At 36.8% G+C, this 15,094-nt stretch overlaps 4 protein-coding genes across 5 annotated transcripts; 2 read left to right on the top strand and 2 right to left on the bottom strand.

The window, feature by feature from the left end:
- Window positions 1–386: 386 nt before the first annotated feature.
- On the bottom strand, window positions 387–2,188 carry LOC106411764 (cytochrome P450 71B2). The gene is made up of 2 exons (XM_013852582.3): window positions 1,237–2,188; window positions 387–1,139 (listed from the first exon to the last, which is right to left on the bottom strand). The coding sequence occupies exons 1-2, from the start codon at window positions 2,128–2,130 to the stop codon at window positions 507–509; spliced, it is 1,527 nt and encodes a 508-aa protein (XP_013708036.1). The 5' UTR covers window positions 2,131–2,188; the 3' UTR covers window positions 387–506.
- Window positions 2,189–5,092: 2,904 nt separating this feature from the next.
- On the bottom strand, window positions 5,093–7,496 carry LOC106411590 (proteasome subunit beta type-5-B). The gene is made up of 8 exons (XM_013852376.2): window positions 7,360–7,496; window positions 7,023–7,152; window positions 6,804–6,933; window positions 6,473–6,579; window positions 5,879–6,013; window positions 5,698–5,801; window positions 5,523–5,623; window positions 5,093–5,434 (listed from the first exon to the last, which is right to left on the bottom strand). The coding sequence occupies exons 2-8, from the start codon at window positions 7,140–7,142 to the stop codon at window positions 5,307–5,309; spliced, it is 825 nt and encodes a 274-aa protein (XP_013707830.1). The 5' UTR covers window positions 7,143–7,152; window positions 7,360–7,496; the 3' UTR covers window positions 5,093–5,306.
- A 211-nt stretch (window positions 7,497–7,707) lies between these two features.
- Window positions 7,708–10,958, top strand: LOC106412543 (coilin). Its single transcript, XM_013853451.3, has 13 exons — window positions 7,708–8,065; window positions 8,150–8,214; window positions 8,284–8,517; window positions 8,594–8,776; window positions 8,859–8,925; window positions 9,118–9,195; window positions 9,288–9,486; window positions 9,556–9,596; window positions 9,680–9,874; window positions 9,956–10,027; window positions 10,110–10,259; window positions 10,348–10,489; window positions 10,576–10,958. Exons 1-13 carry the CDS (start codon window positions 7,868–7,870, stop codon window positions 10,755–10,757), a joined length of 1,806 nt encoding a protein of 601 aa, XP_013708905.2. The 5' UTR covers window positions 7,708–7,867; the 3' UTR covers window positions 10,758–10,958.
- A 288-nt stretch (window positions 10,959–11,246) lies between these two features.
- Window positions 11,247–14,805, top strand: LOC106412555. 2 transcript variants are annotated; one of them, XR_001282629.3, is made up of 3 exons: window positions 11,247–12,996; window positions 13,117–14,131; window positions 14,588–14,805. XR_001282629.3 is itself a non-coding variant. In XM_022708978.2 (2 exons), the coding sequence occupies exons 1-2, from the start codon at window positions 12,790–12,792 to the stop codon at window positions 13,531–13,533; spliced, it is 624 nt and encodes a 207-aa protein (XP_022564699.2). In that variant the 5' UTR covers window positions 11,247–12,789; the 3' UTR covers window positions 13,534–14,805. The 2 variants fall into 2 exon arrangements, 1 of the variants encoding a protein (XP_022564699.2); XM_022708978.2 differs by having other exon boundaries at window positions 13,117–14,805.
- The last annotated feature ends 289 nt before the right edge of the window (window positions 14,806–15,094 follow it).

Here is a 15,094-nt window from a genome sequence, read left to right on the forward strand (position 1 = left end):
AATGACTTAAAAAGAACAAAAAAAAATCACAAAAAGAGTAGATTATTTCATATATTCCCAATATGGTTTTGTTGGCGGTAGATATTGCTCGTATATCTAGACCACCTCACCAACGTAGAGGCAACACTGCCTTAGTAACCGGATAGTGTTTTGCCTCTTCACCGTATTGAGATAATTCTGTTCCCATGCATGCATGTAGCCACTTGGATGGTATATGTAATTCTGTTCAGTCGGCATCTATTGGTCAAACATTATCTAACCTATTATATAATTCAACACTATTTAAGTTTTGAAAAACAGGTTAAATCATGTTTGAACGATGTTATGATGTTAAATAACTTGTTTTATAAAATGGAAAACAAGGTATGAGTATGACCGCAACTTTCTTTAGAAACGAATAAACTTTTATTATTTCTTGATATAGTATCTTTCAAACATCAATTCTTACATAAATACAACAATATCCGATGAATCTTACCTTTCATGTTCGTGATCTTTCCATGGTATTAAACTTTTTGGACTCCACATCCATAACGTCGAAGGGGTACAAGTTGAAGAGGTACTTTCTTGACAATGGAGAGAGTACCATATTCTTCCATATCGATGTCTCCAATTTTCATCCCATCAGGCAATCCCCAATCGAAAAAGTAAAGCAAATTCATCAATCCTAGCTCAACAGTAGCAGCCCCCATTGGCATCGCCGGACACATCCTTCGACCAGAACCAAATGGTAATAGCTCAAAATGTTGTCCTCTGAAATCTACAGAACTATTAGCAAACCGTTCAGGGATGAAATCTTCAGGGTCGGTCCAACGCTTGGGGTCACGTCCTATTGTCCATACATTAACTTGGATTTGCGTCTTCGGGGGAATATCATAGCCGTTGATCTTGATGTGAGACATTGTTTCTCTTGGCACTATAAACGGAAGTGGTGGATGTAATCTGAATGTTTCCTTGATAATGAGATTCAAGTATTCAACTTTGCCTAGATCATCTTCAGTGATTCTTTCCCTTTTGGCTCCCAAGGTGGTTCGAATATTCTCTTGAGCTTTCTTCAACACTCTTGGGTTTCTAACGAGTTCTGTCATCGCCCAAATCATTGTTATAGAGCTTGTATCTATCCCCGCAAGAAACACATCCTAAAAAATCACATAACAAACATAAAAAAAATCTTATATAATATAGTTTTTAACCTAATCAAGTGGGTATAACATGACAATTATTTAAAAAAATTACCATGACGATTGCCTTGAGATTATCCATACTAGGCTTGAATGAATCTGCATCCTCTTTATCAATCATATCTAACAACAAGGAAACAATATCCTTATTTTTTCTTCCTTCTGGCTTCAAGTGATCATCAATCACATGCTGATAAAAAGCATCAAGCTCTTTAAAGGCTCTGTTGATCTTCTTGTTTCTTTGAAACAACCAGTCTAAGAATCTTCCAGACCCACCAGGGAAGAAGTCAGAGAAAGTGAAAGTCCCTAGAGCTACTGCTCCGTCGGTTACAAGCTCTTCAATCCTTTCTTGATCGATAACGAAGCCGTCCACGTGGAAGTTCTGTCCTAAAGCTACTCTACAAATGATGCTCGCGGTGAGTGAAAAGAAGGTTTTGCTCAAATCTACAGGAGATTGTGTCAAAGCAGATTCGGTTACCTTCTTCACCACGAAATCTACCTCTTCCTCTCTTATATACCTAAATGACTGAACCTTCTTAAGGCTTAAAAGCTCGATAACCGCGATTTTTCGCATTTCACGCCAGTAAGCACCGTATGGCGAGAATGAGATGTCTTTAAAGCCGTAAGAGAGTTTTCCTGTCCCGACCGTCTTTGGTCGGCTGCAGCATTCCAAGTCATGAGTTCGGAGCACTGCTTCAGCTGCTTCACTCGATGAGATGACAACCACTGGAACAAAGCCGAGACGTAGAAGCATCACTGGTCCGTATCTGAGTGAGAGGTTATGAAAACATCTGTGAGGCAATCCTGAGAGATGATGCAAGTTCCCAATGATGGGAAGACTTGAAGGGCTTGGAGGAAGATTAAATTTTGAGTTTTTAAACTTCTTAAGAAAGATGGATGATACAAGAGTAAGAAGCGAAACCATTAAGAAACAGAGCAAAATCTCCATTTTTTCTTTCTTTCTAAGCTATGGTTCTTGGAGAGATGAGTGTATAACTTCAACGTGTCTTGTGTATATAATATAGGGCCACTAGATAGATGACCTAACCGACACGTTAGGTCTACAAAATCAAGTGGTTGAAAGTTGCTAAATTTGTGGAAATTATCTTCTTCAGCATTATAAATGACACAAAAGTCTAATCCATTAGAATTGGTTATGAGATATGATTGGTTGTTTGGATAATATGGCACTGGTTGATTGGACGGTGTATGAGCCAGGCTTCTTCTGCTATTCGATTATTAAAATATCCAATGATTTAACACAAAACTTGTTAAAGAATAAGTCTTCCTTCGACGTAGACTGATGTGCAAGTTTCATTCTTTTGGTTATAGAATTCATTGTTCCTAAATATTTATTATCTATTTTCAGGTTCAGTCCAAAAAAAAGGAAAGAAAATGTATTTTCAGTTTGTTTTTTTTATTTTCGGATTTTTTGTTTGTTTCGAATTTAGTGGGAAAATGCTACGCTGAACATATATATTTTGTGGCTGTTTCTTGAAGAGATGAAGTGAAAGGACGTTTATGACGACATATTATTGCAAGTTGCAGTAGAAGCATAATCACTATCTTCTTTGGAATCATGAATGCGACCGGTGGCGGACCGATTATTTGCTGGGGGCACATAACTAATAGATATAATAAATAATATTAAATTAATTTATATAAAGTAAATAACAATATATTTAAAATTATTATAAACTATTAATCATTAAAAATTAACTAAAAACTGCAAAGAAAATAATAAAATTTAATGTAGTTCAACTCAGAACAAATTTTATAAAATAATTTTATAATTATTAATTGTTTTACAAATGTAACTAATCTCAACAGCATACTGTTACAATTAGAATTAATATGAATATATATAAAAATTAGTCTTCAAATTTACACATACATAACAGCATATCAACATACATAACATTTTATAGTCATCATATCACAAGGAACTAAACTCTAAAATATTAAATAAAAATGAATTGATTAATTAGTTTTATTTCTTTATTAGCAATTGCTAATGTCTACTACTAAAATACGAACTTAAAATGTACTAAAAAGTTGAAATCTAAAATGAAATATAAATTACAATAGAAAGAACTATGAAAAGACAAACAAAGAAAGACATGGATGCAGAGTTACCACTTTGGTTTACAGAGTCAATATGAGTATGTAAATATTTGATGTCAAAAAAAAAAAAAAAAAAAAAGCAAAATATGGATGCAGAGTTACCACTTTGGTTTACAGAGTCAATATGAATCTGTAAATGTTTGATGTCAAAAAAAAAAAAAAAAAAGAAAGGCAAATTATGGTAACAGAAATATAATAATATTAACAATAGCTTTGAACAAAGATATTGTACGTGTCAAAAAGACATTAATTGTACAGCAAGAGGATATAATCATATAAGTAAAAAGCAACGAGGTGGATTCGAACACTGTAATAAACTCGATATAACCGGTACATGTTCACCGGTTGTTCCACGATCATCATAATGACACGCTTAACTAAGTAGTATTTATAAAGTAGTCGGAGGCACGTGCCTCCGTTCGTTATACTGTAAATCCGCCCCTGAATGCGACAAAAGCATAATCATATTAGCCGCCAAAAAATGACTTGTGGTCCAAACATCACTTATTTGTTAGAATTGAAAACATCAAACGTTTGACAAAGATTCATTTTTCTATGTCTTCTGTTCTTTTATGTTATCCTCTCGTATTTTTTGTCTGCGTTTTGTAGTTATGATGATCTATTTTGATCAGTATTGGATCATATCTTATAACTGACCTGCAAATCCGACGAATACTACGTCAGTGTAGCACTGTGTGTTTGTCTACTCGGGCTTTTATATGGATTTTGACCAAAAATTTTAAAAGTTTTTGGTACTTGGTGGAACGGCGGTCTTCTCGTTAAATTTTGGATCCTTGTGGAATGACAGTTTTGGTGTTTGATTGATTTGCTTAACCTCTTCAACGTTTCGGTGGCAGAGTGAAAATGGTAAGAGATCAAAGATCAAAAGCCCTCTGACTCGTCATGTTCCCCTTAGCTGCAATAACTACTCAGTAAGGAAGCTGATCAGTAAAGTTTACGCTTTGAAAATTAGTACAAAAACTAGTATGTTGGTTGGTACTATCTCAATCTTTAGCGAATTCTCTCTTTATACTCTTTTGAGCTTTTATGTCACGATTTTTTATAGTTTAGTTCTAGCGAGTTGTTTGAACTTTGCCTTCTTATTCTTATGGCTTGAAAGTAAACAATATTAAAAAAAATTCAGGAATAAGTTATGAAAAATACTTCAGGATAGCACTAAATTTTTTTTGTCACAAATATAGACTATAAAGATCAAAATGACCAAAATGTTTCATTAAAGAGGTAATACATTTATACCCATAGGGTTAACTAATTCAAACATTAGGTTTTAGAGTCAAGGAGTGGGATTTGAGATTGAGATTTAAAATTTTATAAAATAAAAAATAAATATTAAAAATTTGAAAATAAAAATTTTAAAAATAGTTTCAAAAAGTATTTTCGAATTACAAAAAGAAATTTTTAAAAAAAAAATTCAAAAAAAAAAATTTATAAAAAAGTTCGAATTTGAAAACATATAATCTAAAACTATAAAAAGAAAATTTAATTTTTTTTATTTTTTTATTTTTTTATTTTTTATATATCTAGGGTATTAGGATCTTTTTAACTATTAAATAAAATATTTTGATCATTTTCGTCCTTGTGATTTATTTTTGTGACCAAACTTTGAAAATTGTCTATATAGGAGAATTGACCGTAAGTTATTGTCGACTATACTATTACTGTTGGGTTTGGTCGTGCCGGTTTTGCCTATATAGATTGCACATTAATCATCTAGATGTAAAGAATTAGAAAGTATTTAGATGTGAACTTACGTTCATGAACTGATATTTTTCAACCAAACATTTTCTTTATAATTATTCAACTTATATTCCTAATTTCACGGTTGAAACAAAGACTGAAGAGTTGAAAAAGCTGTTTGAACAAAGTAAAGAGAATATGTGTTTGCAGAAAATAAAAAGGAGAATCTTAATAGAGTGAACACCAGAGCTTAAGCTAAAGAAAGGGAGTGAATTGATTAGGAAGTAAAAGAAAGTCTTAGTTTTACTCGGCAGCTGCTTCCTCCATGACCTGTTCCGCAATGGCTGGTGGCACGGGGTAGTAGTGATAGTGTAGCTCCCCAACATCGTCTCCTGACAGTTTCGTCCATCCATTAGGACCCACGTGGTACACTGATCACACGAGAAGAGACAAAATCTTATTTTATGAGCCAAAAATTCAGTATCTAGAAAATTTAGCATCACATCTGAGGCTACTTACCGCTAGCAACACCACCACTGGCTCCATCACGGAATGTCGCATGATAGATTGATCTCCTTGCCAACTCGGAAGCTTCTTCAACTGACATATCGAACTTGTATCTAATGATAGAAGCAAGATTAGAATATGGTTTTAGCTATTGGGATTGGAACAAAAGAGATGAACATGTTCTTACCCGCTGTCTAGTACACCGTAAGCGTATGGCGAACCAGAACCAACTGAAAACCTGTCTCCCTTGAGCCTTCCTCCTTCGTTGTCGACATAGTATAGTCCAGGACCCTATATCCAAGGAGAAGTTAGATTCTCAAGGGTGAGAAAAAAAAAGAAGATAAAAATATGAAGTTGGTTTCACTGACAGTTTCGTCCCATCCAGCGATCATGGTGCCGACGGAAAGTCCCATTCCACGGTATGAGTAGAGCATGTTTGCGAGAAGTTTTGAAGCTCCGGAAACAGAGATTCTCCTCTTGTTTGCCAGTTCATGTAGACGGCACTTGGATAGACAAATAAATCAAGAGATTAGCCATAGTTTCAACAAATGAAAACCAACATACAGCATAGGTAAACAATATCAACATGCCAAAATATTCTAAACAAAAGCTGAGTTATACCCACTCAAATGTAAAGCATCACTTTGCAGTTTGCATCACGAACCTTGATCTTACTAAGCTTTTATAGTCATCAATTAAAGTTATTTTGTTATTTGGTATCTTAGTACAACAAAGGTAACTGAAGTACTACTACTTACAACAATGGTTAGTTCCAGAACAAGGATGCTAAAGCCATTAACTATGTGATAGAAAATGCATGCATTAACCTAAAGAGATTCATATAATTTCAAGGTCACCATAATACAACCAAAACCTTTCCAATTATCACTTAAAATGAAGATAAGTCGCAAGATCTAAACATCAGTTCACACAGCAAAGGAAAAACAAACAGAGATAGGTACCTTAATTCCAAGATTCCTGTGCCAGAATTGGCAGTCAGCAGCTCCTCCAGCCATTGTACCAAGCATATAAGGATTGATCTCAATAATCTTCTTCACAGATTGTGAGGCTAAATACAGAAAACCAATAAGAAACATCAGTAGCAATAATACAAACGCTTCCTTTCCTATACTGCCTCACTATCATTGGCCAACAGAATGTAAATTATAAGATTTACTTAACAATCCAGCTCAAAACTAAGCCAACAAGAAGCTAACTTAATCTTCTGCCAGAGTCAACTATACGAAAAGCAAAGATATAAACTAAAGAGTAAAGTGAAGAAAGAGAACATACAGATATATCCACCCATGCTAGCACGAGAATCAGCAGCGACCATGACACCTTCTTTGAAGATAAAAGCGAGTGTTGTTGTTCCTTTCGCAGGCTTCACCATCTGTACTGCTTCTTTCTGAAACCCATCAAACTGAAACCCCACACCAAAACCAATCACCAACATTGCTTCTCCTAAGAAGCCAAAACAATTTCATCAAATCAACAAAATCAAAAACTCACATCTGTAGTCCGGGGAAGATCAAACGAGGGCACCGTAGAAAACCCATCAAGCATATCGTTGCTGGAGCCGAATCCAATCGTTGGCATGGAGGTCTCGAACCCACTAGTATCAAGCTTCATTGTTAAAACCCTACAGAAATACAAGTTCCCATCGATTATAGGAGAAGCTATGTAAGGTTTAAAGTTAATCTAGCGTGAGATAAACAAAACCCAGAAGTCAAGTAAAGAGCTTTCCTCTAAAAAAAAATCAGATCTAGCTCGAGATATAAGCCCTAAGCCTTCATCGTTTAAAAGAAAAATCAACGATACTACAGCTCGATTAGGGATGTAAACGTACCTTGTCGAAGAAAAGTAATCAAAATGAGAGAAAGAAGGGTTAAGCGAGAAGAAGAAGAAGATGAAGAAGCTCTAACTGACGAACGAAGACGAGAAAAAAAAAAAGGAATAGATCGTTTCTTGAGCACCGGGCAAAGTAAACCACAGAGGAGCTAACTGGGCCGTGATGGGCCATCTAATTATTGTGCTATTAAGTAATTGGGCCGTTAACTTGTTTCTTAAAATAGTTTAACAAAGAAACCTCTTTGTGAACTAGAGTCTTAGCTCCAACATTTAATATGAGGCTTTACTTAAATAGGCTTGTAACAAGGTCCATTATGTACCCTATTTAAATCCTCCATTTAAAAACCTCTTTCCGAACTAGAGTGTTAGGTTTGGTCTTTAATCTTTTCTCGCTTTCTCCTTCTCTCCTCCGTCTTGGGGAACACAGACAGGGGGGTTTAAGGATTTCGGAAAGGTCAAAACTTTTAGCGAAATATCATTCTTTTCCTCTCTGAAACTCGTCTACAATGGCGGAAGAGATGGTGAGGATTCGTCTGGTCTTTGAGAATCAACGGATTCTGAGCAAACACCAGAAGAAGCAAGGTCTAAAGCGGAGCTGGGCTGTTCTGAATCCTAAATATCACCGAACAGTTTCAGAGTTTTCTAATCATATCCTCTACACATTTAGCCTCTTCGAAGCTTGTCCTCATGGCCTCTCTCTATACGTACGCCTGCTTCTCTGTGTGCCCTGGTGTTCAATGTCAGACTTACATTCACTTATGGAAAGCTTTTATCTTTGATTTTTCCAGATGGATGGGTTCGTTTTGCCGCCGTTCGAGTCGAGCTGTGTGTTAAAGGATAAAGATATCGTTTGGTTAGTTTCACCATGTTTAGGTCTTGTAATGCATTTTTTGGTGTTAAAGTTTTCGTTTTTGTTTTGTAGTGTTAAGAGAAAGAAGGAGTCTTTGTTGGAGATTGTTGAGGAAGACAGTGAGGAGAATGTTTGTGCTGCGATTGAGATTGAAGAGAGGAGGGCTCGGATATGTCCTGTTGCGGTGCTTATTGGTAATGAGGAAACTGGAGGATATGAAAGTGAGTCTGAGGAAGAGGAAGAGATTGTGGCGGAGAAGAAGACTTCAAAGAAACGTAAAGCTTCGAGCAAAAGCCTAAGTTCTAAGTAGGATCTTGACCAGAACGACTCTTACTCACCTGTATGTGTGTTAGTTGTTATTCACGTTTGATGATTTTTGTAGGAGGAAGAAGTGTAAGTTAGCTACTACTGAAGAAACTCCACTGGAAAGAGAAGACGCAGCTGTTGTAAACAAAAGCGATGATGTAAAGAAGAAGAAGAGGAAAACAATAGATGTACAGAGAGATGAAAATGATGAACAGAATGATGCTAACGCAAAGTCTATGACCATGACCAAGTCAAAGAAGTAAGTGTTGTGAAAACTTGCTAGAAACTCATGAATTATTTCTCACTGGTTGTTTCTCCATTGCCTTGCTTTCAAATTTCAGGTCCTCGCTTCAAGAAGAGAGCAATGAGCCTGACGAGCTGTGCGACATGTCTGCTGAAACTAAAAAGGTTCGAGTTTACTTCATTGTCTCTCTAGGAACTGGAAGATCATATCATGTCTTGTGTTTGTTTCTTATATTATGAAAGATTGAACAATGTAGATGCAGGGATTTGCTTGTTTTATATGCTCCATTAGCGTCCTATCGTATCCTTCTTTGCGACAATGAATGTGAAGCTAACTCTTCCTTATATTAATTTAAGACACCTAGTAGAAGTGCTCGGCGTAAAAAGACTAAACGGCAATGGTTGAGAGAAAAGACAAAACAAGAGAAGGAAGAGGTTTGTCTTTAGATACTTCAATGATAAGACACATGTATCTATCACTCCTTTAAGCAACACTGATATCTTCTTTCTTGTTATACAATTTGCAGCTTCAACAGAACCATATGCAGATGGTTGTAGCACCCAGCCAAAAACCAGCTATCACTATCACTATAGACCACCAAGAAACCGAGGAAAATCACTCTGAAGCTCTCGAAAAGCAGCAGCCAGATGAACAAGGTGATGGCGTTGGGGATGAAGTGGTTCCTGTTGAAGTGAGGCCAGGCCACATTCGTTTCAAGCCACTCGGTAAATTATTATTATACTGAACTCTCGTGCATTCTTGTGGCTCCTAACCGTTTCTAGCTTACTTTTCAGATGAATCAGATGAAGCTTCCCCTGAAACTGAACCTCCTGCGGTATGACTTACCCCTACCTTTGTTTCTTTAAGCTTTTGATGAATCTGAAATCTTTAATGATCATATGACTTGATAATGTTTAGGAAAATTTCTTGTGGAACGGAAACATGACGAAGAAGAAAGGCCAAAAATGGGGTACTGAGAAGACAGGATTTTCCAAACGATATGCTTGGGATTTGAATGATACTTATCATCAGACACAGCCCGCTGAGGCAGAGACACTTGCTAACGGTCAGATCGACTATGAACAGCTTGTGGCTTACACTGGCTCAGTAAAGGTATTGCTTAAATAGTATTCACCTTGAGTTATAGATTCAACATTTTTGTTCTCCTCATTCATGATTTGTTAAATGTTTCAGAAAGGAGATATTATTGCGTACCGCCTCATTGAGCTAACATCATCTTGGACTCCTGAAGTTTCCTCCTTCCGAGTAAAGTTTCTGACTTTCCTTTTTGAGCCTGTTGGTCAATCAAAATACCTAAGCCATTTACGTTATGTACATCTCCTGGTAGGTGGGAAAGATAAGCTACTATGATCCAGGCTCCAAGAAGGTGATGTTGATGCCTGTTCAAGGATATCCAATTGAGAAGAAGTTAGAAGAGGACGACGATTCATCGATGCAAGCTGACACATCTCTTTATAACGAAGATGGATCCTTAGAGGTATGGTTTACACTATGTCATGTTCTTTTAGTTGTTTGCTTGCTAAGCATCGGAGTTCTGATATATAAGAAAGACTTTGCTTCTGCAGGTTGAGTTCTCTTCTCTGCTTGATGTCCGCAGCGTCAAAACTAGCAGCTCAGACGTGGTGGAAGTCGCCACCAAGCCTGACCAAGCAGCTACTAATGTAAAGCTGAACACAAACATCAACGGTTTGCAAACCACTGTGAAAGGTACTTCTTCAACAATCTTGAACGCAGTCTAGTATATTGACATGGAAACTTATCATACTTTATCGTTGAACTTATGTAAATTTCAGAGAATGGAAAAGGGAACCCTTGGGAAGAGCTAAGTGAAGCTGTAAGTGCGAAAAAGGCAAAACTGTCTGAAGCCAACAATGGGTGGAACAAGAAAGGGAAGAGTTCAAGTGGAGGCTCGTGGCGGCGAGGTGGGGGAATTGGTCCTCTCATGAACTACCTAAGATCTCAGAAAGAGATATGAGCAATTAGATCATCACATCCTGATGTTTTTCATCTTCTTCTTTTCGATCATTTTGGATTTGCAAAACTCAAGTCAAAAGAAGAGAAAACATTTTGTTTTGCTGATGTGAATGCATAGCTGAATTTTTGTTAGGGAAAAGGACCTTTGATGTCTCTGTATTCATTATAATGGTTAAATACCAAAGAGAAGCTCGTTGATGCATTCAGTCGAACAAGGTGCGGGCGATATTGTCCTCGAGTTCTGTCTAGTGTCTACTCTAATAATCCCATTGAAGCGACGGCGTTTCACTTGGTCGACATTACAAAAAAAAACAAATTAAAATCACATAAATAACGACCGACGAGACACGATACATACTTAAGAATTTTTTTTTTTTTTTTTTTTTAAAAGACAAGACACGAAATTTAATTGGACACGAAATTATCACCAAACCGGTCTTCTACTCTTCTTCTTTTTGTTCCCTGTCCCACAAAGATTTCCAAAGCTCAGTCACTCAGAGAATCGAATCTTTGTGTGGCCTAAGAAGAAGAGGGCGATTCATTTGAAGCTCTAAGATGATGTTGAGGACACAGAGATGGAATCTTCTTACTACTTTGAGATTGGTTCATCTCCGTTCAACTGAGACAGGTACTCTGTGAGAAATGATTTCTTCCAAAGCTCATAAGATTTCTTCTGCTTGCAAGGCTTCTCTGGTCTCAGCAGCTATCGAAATCTCTCTTACAAAGAGAAATTGAGAAGTGGACTCTTCAGTATAAAGAAGGATGATGCTGTTGCTCTCTTTCAGTCCATGATTCTGTCTCGTCCTTTTCCTACGGTCATTGATTTCAACAGATTGTTTAGTGGCATTGCCAGGACAAAACAGTATGATCTAGTGCTAGCTCTCTGCAACCAAATGGAATTGAATGGGATTTCACATGACCTCTACACGCTGAGTATTGTCATCAATTGCTTCTGTCGGTGTCGTAAACTCGGTTTTGCTTTTTCTGCTATGGGAAAGATCTTCAAACTTGGGTATGAGCCTAACACAGTCACATTTAACACCCTCCTCAATGGCTTATGTCTCGAGGGCAGAGTCTTTGAAGCTGTGGAGTTAGTTGATTGTATGGTCCTAAGCCAACATGTACCAGATCTCATCACCCTCAACACTCTTGTCAATGGGCTTTGTCTCCAAGATGGACTCTCTGAAGCAATGTCTTTGATTGATCGAATGGTGGACTCCGTATACCCTCTATCCCCCTAAAAACTCTATGTTTATCCCTTTATTATAATATAATTTTTTTTTCAATTTTTTTTAAATAGAAAAAGTGGCTAAAAACGGATTGTCCATATCATAAATTAGATATTTACAAGATTCAACCGGAAAGATCCGACCCACACATAACAAACCCTAAAACCCGACCCAGCTAAACCAAAACGATATCGTTTTGGTTTACTCAACTCATTCCCTTCTCCAAATGTCGTTCCTTTCGTCGTCTCTCCCCTCTCGACACTCTCTATTGCGAAATCGGAGATTGAAACCCTAGAGTATCCATCTTCGTTCTTCCTTGTTCATTCTCCATCTAATTCGAAAATCCATCTTTGTTCTTCCTTGTTCGTTTGTGTCTCAACTATCTCTTTGTCTCTCTTGTCTGAAACCCTAAAGTCTAGACCGCTTCGTTTCTTCTTCCTTCTTTGTCGAAATCGAGGCTCCATCTTCGTTCCTTGTGGTAAGTGATTAGTTTCCCTTTATTTGGTTGTTATTTGGTCGAATTTGTATGTAGATTTGAAAACAAATTTGGGGAAAACTTTGAATGTGTCTTATGTTTAGATATTGGCTTTGAAATTGGATAAGAACTTGGTAAATCTATTGTTTAGGTATATATTACATCGAATCTGTATGTAGACTGATGCGTTTTTTTGTGTGTTTCCGATTTGAGTGATAAATTGTATTTAATTTTTGTTAATAAAATTGTATTGGAGAAACTTAGTTGATGTTGTGTTGTTGTTTTGCGGTTTGAATTTAGTTTCATTGAGTGTTGTAATGTAGGAAGTTATGAAAGGAAATCAAAAGGGAGTCCCCAATGAAAGGCGTCGTCAATCTCTTAGAATCCAAAAACCGGACTCAATTGCAAAAAAGCCGGAACCGAGAGTTCACAAGAGCAGTAAGAAGAGTAGGCCAGTGAGAGAGCCAGTGAGAGCACTGAGTGTAGAATCGCTCTCAGCCTCAGATGAATCCGAAAGGGAGGGGTCCGAAAGAGAGGTATATATTTTCTATTCATTGTTATTGTTAGTGAGAAATGTTGAGTAGTAATTAGTAGTACTACTAGTACTTCTTGTATTACTAGCATTACTAACATGTATATATGTATTTTGATTGCAGGAAATGCAACCAATGCAACCCCTTGAGTTCCACTTCAAAAGCAGTGAGTTCCCCAAGAGTTCCAAGATACAAACTAAGTGTTTTGTGACCAAAACAGTAAAGCTCATCAAGAGTAAGCCTGAGGCTGAATGGTTCACAAGCCATCCTCAGTTTCGACATTTCTTCCACATGCCAGACGAAGATAACCTGAAGCTCACGGGGATGTGGATGTTACTCCTGCGCACCATTTGTACTCCAGAAGATGATGTTGCATGGTTTGCGGTTAATGGTGTAACCATCCGCTATTCTATGAGGGAGCATGCCCTCATTTCTGGCTTAGACTGCGGTGATTATCCACCAAACTACGAGAAGTTGGGGGTTATAAGTTTGTGGATTATTACTTCCATGACAGAAAGAAGATCACCATCAGCGATGTAAAGCAGAAGATGTTGTCTATGCCACCTTGTCCAGATAGATTGAAGATGACTGTCTTGTTTTTTCTTAGTCGGGTTATCAGAGGAAAGCCGAAGGATTCTGGACATTTAGACCTCTTCATATTAAGGATGATGGATGAGTGAAGCGTGATATTCAGTCATACAACATAATGTTGTCAGGATTATGTAAGAGGAGCTCATTGTCTGAAGCGGATGCATTGTTTAGAAAAATGAAGGAAGATGGGTATGAGCCAGATGGTTGTACGTACAATACACTTATTAGAGCACATCTTCGAGGTAGTGACATAACAACTTCAGTTCAACTCATTGAAGAAATGAAGAGGTGTGGGTTCTCTTCAGATGCTTCCACCATAAAGATTGTTATGGATATGCTATCAAGTGGTGAATTGGACAAAAGCTTTCTAAATATGCTTTATGATCCTTTTGGAGACAAATCATCATCGTTGGATTGAAATAAATCTTCTTGGAAGACGCTGGTGAGCCTTGTCGGAAGGGAGATGTGCACTTGCTAATTAATATGTCTTCTTAGAATGTTTGGATCTTATCCGCAAGAGACAAAGTCCCGGTTAATGGTTTCTGAGGTACTTGGGCTTAATAGTATAAAATTAAGTTTGTTTGCTTACATCTAAATAAATCTTGATGTCTTTTCCGTTTTATATTGCTTTCTTTCTTTCTGTTTTGTCATTGGTTCATTTTCAATGTACAATGTTTGTCATCTTCGTTTGAGCATATGTGTATTGACAAATGCTCAAGCTTGATAAGCAGTAACACTTTTGGCACTTATTCCGTCTTAAAGTTTCAGGTGATGAGAGATATGCAATGTGTTACTATGATCTGTTCAGACATTAATTACAACTAGTTTGGTTGTGCATGTCTTCATGGTTGAACTTTGGGAATTAATTTCTAGTTGTGAAAGTCTAAGAGAAGTTAATTGTGAACAGTTAGTTTATCTTCTCGTGTGATTGAATCTTGTTTTCTTCTCTCTAATAGATTTATCAAAATGTATAGAATCATTGCTGATTGTGATCGTCCAACAGGAGGCTGGGAAGGAAAAAGGGACGGTGGTTACAGCGTGTGGTGAAGAAAAGGCAGAAACAATTGCTTTGCCTTTTTTTTTTTGAACTGTGAGTTTGGTGATGGATCGATCACTTGTTGTCACTCGGATGATAGTTATAATCGATTCCCAGTTGTAGATCGATTGTGTATTACGGGGTTTTGTGGGCGTTTGAAGACAGGTTTGAGATGTTCTAAAGTAGTATGTTGACTTCATTTAAAACATGAATGGTTGTGTTTTGATCACATACAATACATTCTTGAATTCAATGTTGCTTCTGATCTACTATCACAAAACTCTGCAGTCGACACATGAAGCTAAATGAGAAAGCATGCTAAAGATTACAAAAACAACACTTGTGCTCGTATAATCCAATCATATTGAAAACTATTTATAAAAAATATTGAAAACTAAATGAAAACACATTAATAAAAAAAAAAGAAAATAGTGTTCACAAATTTTTTGTTCTTTAAATTTTAATTTTATGTTT

Source organism: Brassica napus, chromosome C8 (genome assembly GCF_020379485.1).
Source record: "Brassica napus cultivar Da-Ae chromosome C8, Da-Ae, whole genome shotgun sequence".
NCBI lineage: Eukaryota > Viridiplantae > Streptophyta > Magnoliopsida > Brassicales > Brassicaceae > Brassica > Brassica napus.